The 10,862-nt window shown below is 44.6% G+C and overlaps 1 protein-coding gene and 1 long non-coding RNA gene across 2 annotated transcripts; one reads left to right on the top strand and one right to left on the bottom strand.

Moving 5' to 3' along the window:
* Nucleotides 1-1,292: 1,292 nt before the first annotated feature.
* On the bottom strand, nt 1,293-2,712 carry LOC112865972 (large ribosomal subunit protein bL17m). Its single transcript, XM_086678087.1, has 3 exons — nt 2,454-2,712; nt 2,086-2,154; nt 1,293-1,734 (listed from the first exon to the last, which is right to left on the bottom strand). Exons 1-3 carry the CDS (start codon nt 2,625-2,627, stop codon nt 1,459-1,461), a joined length of 519 nt encoding a protein of 172 aa, XP_086534213.1. The 5' UTR covers nt 2,628-2,712; the 3' UTR covers nt 1,293-1,458.
* A 6-nt stretch (nt 2,713-2,718) lies between these two features.
* Nucleotides 2,719-3,884, top strand: LOC147576683 (uncharacterized). The gene is made up of 2 exons (XR_015241036.1): nt 2,719-2,990; nt 3,130-3,884. It is a non-coding gene; the product is annotated as an uncharacterized LOC147576683 (long non-coding RNA).
* Nucleotides 3,885-10,862: the final 6,978 nt, after the last annotated feature.

Genomic DNA, 10,862 nt, shown 5'->3' with positions numbered 1-10,862 from the left:
CCATAACCCACCTGTGATAATACTTAACAGATGCGGTTTTAATTCTAAAGAAAGTACTTTCTCTAGGAGTTGGGGATTACTCCAAGATATCTAGGTGAGGTGAATGTTCATGCCAAGAGGATAGGAAGGGGGTGAATTTGGGGGAAGCATTCAGAATTGTAGGTTTATTGAAAAAATGCTTTGTGTATCTATGATATGCCACTAAAAACATGTCAGAAAGAGCTTTCTGGCAATAGTGTGAAGGACAAATTAGAGGGAAAGAGATGGAAGAACCCTGTTGGGAGCAGATGAATTTTAAGCCTAGAGCGGCTGCAGTGACATAGCATAGAGCTCTGTCACTAGATCAGTGACCCCCTCGACCCTCACCTTATTTTCTGACAATGGTTAGGTTCAGCAAGCCCATTACACTCTGAAGGTCCAGCCTAAGATGAAATTTCTTCTTTTCACTGTGCTAGAGAAACAGGAATTGTCAGGCCTTGCTGTCAAGTGTTCAGGCAGGAATGATAGTTACAGGTCTTCCCATGACTACTACCCTGGTCAAACCTTTGAGCCTGAGGAATGGGGAGCCTGGCTGGGCTAAGTCTGGGTTCACAATAATTAGTGGATATGAAGGAGCTTCCCACTTCTCCTATGCCGTGGCCATTCGGAAGCCGGATTTCCCTTTTCTGAATTCCCAGAGAAGCCCAGATTTGACAACAATAAAAGCTTCCAGGAAATTCCCATCCCATTTAACTTCCTAATCCTTCTCCTACTTCAACTATCTCCTTTATTCCCCCACCCCCAACTCCAAGGGGAAGGGGCTTATCCTTTACTGAATGCTTCCACTGACGCTGACCAGGACGGTAGTACATCCGAGTTCTCAGGTCCTGTCCTCTAAGGTCTATTCAGGGCTGAGGGGAACACATGGGGGTAATATGTGATCCTGCCTAGAAACAGGAATAGTTGTAGTGTTTCTTGAAGTTTCCCAAAGTATCAGATTATTATGGAAGGTTCAATTCTAGGTGTTCAATTCTAGGTCCCTGTCAGGGAGTAATCTTTCTCTAAGAAATCCTAGGGGCTCAATCTCTATGCGAGATGTCAAAACTCAATCACCTTTGGAGGCCAGTTTGGAACTATAGGATACGTGCCCCATATAAACTGGCATTAAGAAAAACAAAACTGTGCTAACCAAACAACCCAAATGAAGAGCCAGAAACATAAGCAGTGAATTCACTAACCCAAGGAGACTGAGCATTTGGATAGTTCTCATTCTCCAGAAATCCCAACGAGAGGAAAAAAAATATATACATACATACATTCATATAATGAATTTTATCTACTGTGCAAAGAGATGATTTATCTGGTTCCCCAGAAACTTTTCCATGAAGACTGTCCGTTAAGGACTCTAGCTCCAGTTTTTCTTAGAGATTACTGTGAGCATGGGCACTGATGAGGGTGCTATACACCCTTTGGCTCCAGTTAAATCCCTGGTGTTTGAGCTGTGTGGGAGCTGTGGATGCTTGCTTTCTGGTCCTGCCGCAAGCCCTGAAGCAGCTGGTTTAGAAGTGTAAGGTTGCTGTCTCTGCGAGGCAGGGGCAGGGGTGGGAGGCAGTTCCCTTTATACTCGATCACTGCCATCTTGGCCCGATCCTGCTTACTCCGATTTGGGATCTGCAGCATTCTCGTGTAGCCCCCATTCTGACCTTGGTACCGAGGGGCCAGTACTTGAAACAGCTTGGGGATCAAGTCTTTCTCCTAGAGGGGGAGAGTTATTCGGGAGAGAGGACAGTCAGGCACCACTGCAGTGACACACTGAACTTTCAGCACTCCCCAAAGCAGGGTCCAAACATGTACACACTGAACTCTCCCACCCCCTAAAGTGGTAGTGTCAAAGTTAACACAGAGGGGTTACAGGCAGTTGTGCAGGTTGATTCACATAGCATTCAACTAACTTAAGGCACACGTGTCTAACTTAGTTTACAATATGTGTGCGTAAAAGTGAGTATCTTAGCTTAATTCTGCCCAGTCGTCCTTCCTCTAACAATCCCCTTCCCCACAGGGAGCAAAGGATAAGATATGGGAGGCAGACAGGATGGATGCACTCACCGTGAGCCAGAAGTCAGCCATGCGCATGGCTTGTTCGTTGGTATCTCCCAGCTTCCCATAGTCGATGAGCTGAGAAGACAACATCACTGATTCAACCCGAGCAAGAAAGGAGGCGCAAATCTTACTCCTTTAGTGCCGGGCCACAACTCATTCATTCCCCTAGCAAGGCATCCCGCTAATTCAGGCCACCCCTAACTCCGCAGCTCTCACCAGTGGCCCATTTGGGGGCCGGAGGAGTGGACTCAACTCAGGGTAATAAGGGATCCAGCCTTTGGGCGGGGGATACCAGGGCTATGCCACTTCTCTCCCAAGTCCAGCCGGATCTCAGGCCAGACGCGCGCGGTGGACTAGAGGACCCCGCCCCTCACCTTCTCGGCGTAGCCCCTCATCTCGTCCACGCGCGCCCATGGCGCCTCGATGCGTTCGTGTCGCACAAGTCCCGTAAGCAAGTTCCGCAACAGGTGGATGCGGGACTCGGGACCAAGGCCCAGTCGGCGGAATACGCGGCCATGGGAGATGGCGGCGGCGACCGATAGCCGCATAATTCCTAGCTTGTCTCCGCCCTTGGGAGGCCGGAACTGGAAATTCGAAGGGAGAAGCTGCGGAGAGAAGGGTTTGAGAGGACGCATGCGCTGTACCTAGGTGCGTGGTGGACGTGTTTGCGCATGAGTATCACAGCCTGCCTCGTTGGCAACCTGGGGGAGGGCGGAGAAGAGGTGCTAGTTCCTTCCAGAGGAGGCGAGGGGGGCGGGCCTCAAGGCGCTCCGAGCTCTCAGCGTCGGGCAGGGGAACCAGGCGCCACCTAGTGTGGGACGGTGCGTGCCGTCCAGTTCCTTTTGGGCTAAGTCAGTCGTCTTGTGGCCTCTAGGGCGACGGGAAGCTCCGCCGCGGAGCCTGCTGGGAAAGTGAGTATCTGAGGTGAAGCCCCCCCATCCCCCCACCTTCCCCCGCGGGGTCGCGGCGCTGTAGCCGGCGGTCCTGCCCGTCCCCAGCGTTGGCGAGCCAGCGTGTCTGACTCCCTAAGCGTGACTTTCCTTTCCACAGAATTATTTTTCGTTCTAATGGTGAAATGAAACGAATAACAATGATGCTCAGAAAAGAAGCGCAGCTAGTGAAAATTTTCTTTTGTTAAAGTACACAGTAACGATCCCAATTAAAAAACGACAGCACTCTAAGGAAAACTAATGGGTTAATACTTTTCACTTGCATCAGTGTATTTTTTTAAAACGTAAGAAACATACCTATGCATTTGTGTTAAAGTGCAGTAATGGTCTGGTGTTCTGTTTTTAAGCCTTAATGTCTGCAAATTTGCAATCACTTTGTCAAAATTGCTCCTCGTTGTGGGTTGAATTGTGTGTTCCCCCACCCTCCAAGAAAGATATATTAAACCCTAACCCTTCCCAACCTCCACCCTCAGAATATGACCTTATTTGGGAAGGGGATTATTGCAGTTGCAATTAATTAAGATGAAGTCATACTGGAGTAGGGTGGGCATCTAATCCAAACGACTGGCGTCTTCATAGAACACAAGTGCAGAGACAGGCACAGAGTGAAGACAACGTTGTGCAGACTAGAGACACGCGCAGGGAGAATGCTACGTGACCAAGAAGTCAGCGATCCCAGTTGGGCAGTTGCAAGCCAAGGATTGCCAAGGATTTCTGACAAACACCTGAAACTAAAAGAAGGGCATGGAACAAAAATTTCCCTAGATCCTTAAAAGAATTCATGGCCCAACTGTTACATTGATTTTGGACTTCCAGCCTTCAAGATTATGAGCCAATAAATTTGTTTTAAGGTGCCCAATTCGTGACACTTTGTTATAGAAGCACTAGGAGACCAACACACCGGTCTTCACATACTCATGTTCAGTGGACAGCACACTTAGATTTGTCTCTTTTCTCATTAGTGACCAGAGAACACTTCTTGTTAATTTTAGTTTTGAAAAGTTTCTTTCGTCTGAAGCAACAGATATACAAGTAGTTAGGAAAAGTCTTTTTTTTTTTTAATTTTTAAAATGTTTAAAAAAATGTATTCTTGAGAGAGACAGAGCATGAGCAGGGGAGGGGCAGAAACAAAGGGAGACACAGAATCTGAAGCAGGATCCAGGCTCTGAGCTGTCAGCAGCCCCAGGTGGGGCTTGAACTCAGTAGACAGGAGATCATGACCTGAGCTGAAGTCCAACACTTACCTGACTGAGCCACCCGGGTGCCCCTTTAGGAAAAGTCTTAAACACATGGATACATTGGCGTAGATTTATACAAATCATGTTTCACAATAAATTCCAGGAATTACAATACTGCCTGTGTCTTATTTCTTTGGGATCAATTCTTGCAGCTTTCAGGATTTCCATGATTGAAAATTCATCGTAAATTTCTATTGGTAAAATCTTGTGAAGATTTTCTTCTGCAAAAGTTAAGAGAAAATGAACTGCAACTGACATTATTTGATCATGGCTTTAAAAGGACTGTCCACCTTGTGAAGATATACAGTATCAAACATTGTCCTTTATTATTTTTGGATGTGAAAGCCTTCATCTCTTGTCTCTTCTGGCAGTCCTCAAAAATTTGATTCGTTTTTGTATGTCAACTTCCTTACATTTTGTGGTTGCATAGTTAATAGCTTTGTGGGCTGGTATTCATGGAACAATTTTATTTAAAAAAAATTTTTTTTTTCAACGTTTATTTATTTTTGGGACAGAGAGAGACAGAGCATGAACGGGGGAGGGGCAGAGAGAGAGGGAGACACAGACTCAGAAACAGCCTCCAGGCTCTGAGCCATCAGCCCAGAGCCTGATGCGGGGCTTGAACTCACGGACCGCGAGATCGTGACCTGGCTGAAGTCGGACGCTTAACCGACTGCGCCACCCAGGCGCCCCCATGGAACAATTTTAAACCTTGGTGTTTTACTGTATGTTGTTCAAGACTTATCCTGGTGGTTTGCAGATATTTTTGTGTCTGATTGGCCTCGTCTGAAACGTTACCTTAAAAAATTAACTTGGTAAAGGAAAATTTTGTGCAACTAAAATTGTTTAAAGGGTTCTTTGTTATTTATTTTGAGAGAGAGAGGGAGAGAGAGTGCTTGTGTGAGCAGGGCCTAGAGGGGCAGAGAGAGAGGGAGAGAGAATCCCAATCAGGCTCTGTGCTGTCAGTGAGGAGCCCTGATTGGGAACCTGATCTCATGAACTGTGAGATCATGACCTGAGCTGAAACCAAAAGTCAGACACTTAACTGGCTGAGCTGCCCAGGCACCCCTAAGATTGTTTATTTTAAGTTTACCGTTTTCGAAGCAGGGCTATGTTCTACTAGAAGGGTTGGAGTCCAAAAAGCACCGGAAGTGAGTTTGGAAGTTCATAAATTCTTATGAGTTAACTGTGAAAAGTAGCATATGTGGCTGAATTTGACTGTGTAACTGATAGTCCCCCAAATTAATTTTCATGTAGAATAAAATTGTTACTGAATTGGTTTTAAAAAGTGATCATTTGAAGCCTCCATATAGGGGCGCCTGGGTGGCGCAGTCGGTTAAGCGTCCGACTTCAGCCAGGTCACGATCTCGCGGTCTGTGAGTTCGAGCCCCGCGTCGGGCTCTGGGCTGATGGCTCAGAGCCTGGAGCCTGTTTCCGATTCTGTGTCTCCCTCTCTCTCTGCCCCTCCCCCGTTCATGCTCTGTCTCTCTCTGTCCCAAAAATAAATAAACATTGAAGCCTCCATATATATCATTATAACTCAACAGTAACCATAACAACTGTTTAGAATTTCGACCAACAAATATTGTTGTGCAAGTGTTATTTTAGCACTAACACTGTTTAGCATTGTTGTGTCAGGCTAATTTTTGGTTGGTTTTATTACTATTTTAAAATCCTTTACAGATAGTTCATCTCCTTGTGCTTGTGGAAAGGCAGATTGCTCCTAACTCCCCACTAGATACCAAATGGCTCTGAGTGTCCAGCTGAGCCTCAGGTGCTCAGATGAATGTGAGTTTCCTGGGTGAGCCGGGAGGTGGAGTAGCTCTGTTGAGAATCCAAGTTGAGCCCCTGAGGTGGTGTTGGTAGTGACTGTAGTTAGTCTGGCCGAGGTGAGGAAAGTGATCTCAAGTAGTGTTCTGGGAGGCAGCTGAAGAAGAAAGACCCTAGTCCAGAGAAAATTGTTATACATGAAATTTCATAGCTTCTTCTGGGAGAAGGGGGTTGGACCTGCCACATTACTGCATAGAACCCCTGTGTGATGTTGTGATATGAGATGCGTGTGTGTGTGGGGCGGGGGGTGGTCTTTGTCCAGCTTCTTGTCACAGAGCAAAAACCCTTGGAATTTTCTGAGTGATAGGAATGAAAGAGTATTTTTTGTTATTCATAAATGTCCTTTCAGCCATACTGAGTTTGTGCTAATGAGGTGACTCTTGGAGAAGGGGGGTTGGTTAATAGAGGAACTTAGCTATGTGATGAGAGTGATTAGAGGGTTGTGTTTTCCCCACCTCCTGGGAGGTTGGAGATTGACATAATCACCCATGCCCAGTGATTTAGTCAGTTGTGCCTCCATAAGACCCCTAAATAATGGGGTTTGGGGAGCTTCCAGGTTGGTGAGCACACAGAAGTGCTGGGGGGTTTAGCATGCCCAGAGGGGCATGGAAGCTCTGCACCCCTTCCTACATGCGTTGCCCTATGCATCTCTTCCATTTGGCTTTTCCTGAGTTGTATCCTTTATATAAACCAGCAATTGTAAGTAGAGTGCTTTCCTGCCATTCTAGCAAATTATCAAATTTGAGGAGGGGATCATGGGAACTCCCATTTTATAGCTGATTGGTTAGAAGTATAGGTTACAACCTGGGACTTGCAATTGGCATTTGAAGTGGGGAACTGAGCCCTTAACCTGTGAGGTCTATGCTAATTCCAGGTAGTTAGTATCAGAATTGACTGGTTGGACCCCTAGTCGGTGTCCATAGAGAATTAGAGAATTGCTTGATGTGGAAAACCCACATATTTAGTGTCAGAGATGTTTTAAGTAGACAAACAAGCTTTTTCCTGTACTCTGAAGGATTGCATTGTATTCTGCTGAAGCTTCCATGAAGAATGTCCTGGGAGCCAGTACAGGAGCCCAGCAAGAGATGTGGTGATGATGGTGGGAAGCAATTGTCATTTGGACCCTAAGCCAACTTGTGGTTCTATCCTAGAAGTATCATAGGTCCTGGCTCCTGATATTTGTCTTACTTTCAAGTCAGGGTCTTAACACCTCTCTGGATTCAGTGTTCCAGGAAGGATTAGGTAAAGACAGAGTCAGCGTCTGGTATCAAATAGAATTGTGATCCTACTAGAATAAGTTAAAGTGAGTTTCCCACAATTAGAGTCATTAGGATATTGAGAATAACTGTAAATCAAACACATCCCAAAAGGAAACAAGAAACTTTGTAAGCAGTTGAAGTTAGAAAAATAAGTTACTGATATATATGCATCTAATGTTGAGGTGGTCCAGGGCTATAGAGGGACATGGAGTTTGGACAGAAATCAGCATAACTGTCTATGGTGTGTTTCCCTTTGGAAATGATGACTAGCTGTTTCCAGCTTGGCTTACTCTTTTCATGTGGTGTTCATTCCCCTCCCTGCTTCATTTCCTTGTATTATTAGTGAAATAAACTGCCTGCTGCTGGGATTAGAAGGTCCTTCTAGGTCAAAGAAGGACTCTGACTCAGACATCTCCTCTCCTACTCCTGCTTCTCTACCTCCAACCTAGTGCTGTGCTTTTTTTTTTTTTTCTTTTTTAAGTCTTTTTGATATGTTTGTAAAAAAAGAGAGAGAGAGAACTTTGTGTCCCTTGATTCACCTTTATTTCGAACAATTATTTATGCCCTCCCCCTGTCTTTCATTTAATAGATATTTATTGAGGATTTACTCTGTGGCTAGGTACATTGCTTGTGTTAAAAAACACATTTCAGTTGAGTCAATTTGAAGATGTAATTGGCTTTATTCAAGAATTCATGAATTTGGCAGGATCCCATCTAGCAAGTAGATAGGAGCCCTGAAGAGTTGTAGAAAATGGAAGGTTTTTTACAGACAGAAGGAAAATGAGACAAGAAAGTTTAAAAAGTAGATTTCAAGCAAGAAGCCCAGTGTCAGGGTACACACTGGGACAGAGAAGGATGGAAAGTGTATCTAGGGAGGCAAACAAAATATCCAACACAAGCAGTGAAAAAACAATTATACCAAGTTCCTGCATTCATAGCATTTATATTCTAGGAAAGCTATCTTTAAAAGGAATATATACACCCCTGGGGGTACACAATGACTTTGCAGGAGATACACATGTATTGACAATTTTAAGGCAATGTCTACCAAGTCCTCAACCTCTACATGTCTCTTCTAAAATTGATCTGCCTAGGAATGTGTCTGTGGTAGAAATAGTGTTTTGGTTCTTTTTTCACACCTCACTTTTCACATTGACTCTTCCCTCGTTTTCTAGAGATAAAGTCATTCCTTTTGCCCATCTTGAATCTTATTATGGTACACTGTTCCCCAAGTAAAAAAATCTGTCTATCTAATCTATCTTAGAATATTCAAGATTTATAAAAATCATTCTGGGAAATAACCTTCTACAAAATGTATTATGTGTTTTCCTTAATTTCAGTAATGAGAAAAAGCTTAATGAATATCTTCATTCACTTATATCTTAGTTGTGAAGGTGTTCAGGACAGTGTCCTGTTCTGCAACCCCCCATGCCCCACCATGTGCCACTTTGGTATGTGGATTATTTTCAGCTGAATGCACTGGAGATCCTGTGGGCTCAAGAGAAAGATTTGTTCCTCCCTTAACCATGCAGAAGAATCTAAATTGGGGGTCTTTCCCCGAGTAAGAATTATTAACAGACATAAATTTTATCTGAGTGACCCATCTGTATGGTAGGGCATACATCTCATTACCAAACATCTGCTTATTTTATTTTATTTTATTTTATTTTATTTTAATTCCAGTATAGCTAACATACAGTGTTATATTAGTTTCAGGTGTACAATATAGTGATTCAGTAATTCCATCTGCTGAAAAATCAGCTGATAGCCTTATGGGGTTTCCCTTGTATGTAACTGACCTTTGTTTGGCTGCTTTAAAAATTTTTTTCTGTATCATTACATTTTGGCATTTTGATTACGATATTTCTGGGTGTGGATCTACTTTTGTTGATTTTGTTGGGGGTTCTCTGTGCCTCTTGGATCTGGATATCTGTTTCCTTCCCCAGATTAGGGAATTTTTCAGCTATTATCTTTCAAATAAACTTTCTGCCCCCTTTTCTCTCTCTTCTTCTCCTGGGATTCCTATAATAGGAATGTTATTACATTTGATGGAATCACAGAGGTCTCTAAGTCTATTCCCATTTTGCATACTTTGTTTTTCTCTCTTTTATTCAGCTTGATTACTGTCCATTACTTTTGTCTTCTGGGTCATTAATTCGTTCCTCTGCTTCGTCCATCCTGCTATTCATTCCATCAAGTGTGTTTCTCATTTCCTTTATTGAGCCTTTATCCCTGCTATGTTATTCAGTATCTCTGTGTTAATGGTCTCACTGATGTCTTCCACTCTTTTGTCAAATCCAGTGAGTATCCTTATGACCATTGCTTTAAATTCTCCATCAGGCATGTTAATTACATCTGTTTCACTTAGATCTCTGGCTATGGCCTTATGCTGTTCTTTCATTTGGGATCTCTAAGTCTCTGTGCCTGTTTCTGTGTATTAGGAAAGTCAGCTACATCTCCTGTTCTTGATGGTAATGGCTTTATGAAGATGAAGTGTTGTAGTGCCCTGCAGTGTAGTGTCCCCTGTTCCCCAGGGCCTGATGCTTCCAGGAGTGTCTTCAATGTGTGCTGCATGTACCCTGTTGTTATGTTCTGGATGCTCTGTCCTTCAGGCCAGTCATCTGCAGAAGCTCTCCTTGCCTGCTGGGGGGCAGTGTTTGGTCCCTGGCCTGAATGCTGTGAGTTGTAATTAGGTGTGCTCTGGTCTGCTTGTGAAATGAAACCTGTGACAGGTCTGCTGCTGCCACCAGAACCAAGGCTTCACAAAACTCCAGGGTTGGGAGATGAAGTATTGGCAGGGGTTGAGCCAGTCTTCGGGGGAGCCCCCCCCCCCCCGCCTCCAACCTCCCCTAGTACTGAGGCAAGCATGACTGGGAGGGTAGTTCCTCTGGAGTGCCAGGGGTTGGGGCTTGGTGTAAGCAAGTAAGGCGCTGCTTCCTATTAGTGGCCCTGTGCCTATGCTGAGGGGGTGGGAGAGAAATGGCACCTGCCAGTTCCTTTGTTTCCAGAGGGGGTCTCTCAATAAACACTGCTTCTCTGGGACACACTTGGAGAAGAGCAAATAATCTCCCCACTGTGTGCCCTAGGCGTTCTTTAGATTGTTGTTTCTGCTGTTTGCATGATGTATGTCTGTGGGCTATTTGCCCTGCCTTCTTCCTAAGAGCAAATGCCTCCAGGCTCTCCCCAAGCCAAACCTGCTAACCTTTACAATTCCAAGCTTTAAACCCACTGGTTGCCAGAAGTCATAACACTCAGCCCATCACTTTCCAAGCTGATTGCTATGGGGATTCATTTTCCCCACGTGTTCCCCTATGTGTTAGTCGGTCTCTTATCCTTCTCTGAGCCTGAGGCTCTCTTCCCATGGCAGCAGCCACTGTCCATTTCTCTCCCAAACCATATCTTTGCACTTCCTACCTTCTTCAGTGTAGCCTCTTCTCCACCTTTAGTTGTTGAGTTTGTTCTGCCAATCTTCAGGTCAATTTTGGGGGTATTTAGGATGTTAGAGT

This window comes from Puma concolor, chromosome D1 (genome assembly GCF_028749965.1).
Source record: "Puma concolor isolate L17-30 chromosome D1, mPumCon1.1.hap2, whole genome shotgun sequence".
NCBI lineage: Eukaryota > Metazoa > Chordata > Mammalia > Carnivora > Felidae > Puma > Puma concolor.
This window is presented reverse-complemented; position numbering and strand designations above follow the sequence as displayed.

Bases quoted from the DNA above. Each gene is read 5' to 3' on its own strand.
- LOC112865972 (XM_086678087.1), bottom strand. From the start codon at position 2,627: ATGCGGCTATCGGTCGCCGCCGCCATCTCCCATGGCCGCGTATTCCGC. The intron at 2,155-2,453 runs GTGAGGGGCGGG...TTGTCTTCTCAG, and splicing joins TGAGGGGCTACGCCGAGAAG to CTCATCGACTATGGGAAGCT. The intron at 1,735-2,085 runs GTGAGTGCATCC...CTCCCCCTCTAG, and splicing joins TGGCTGACTTCTGGCTCACG to GAGAAAGACTTGATCCCCAA.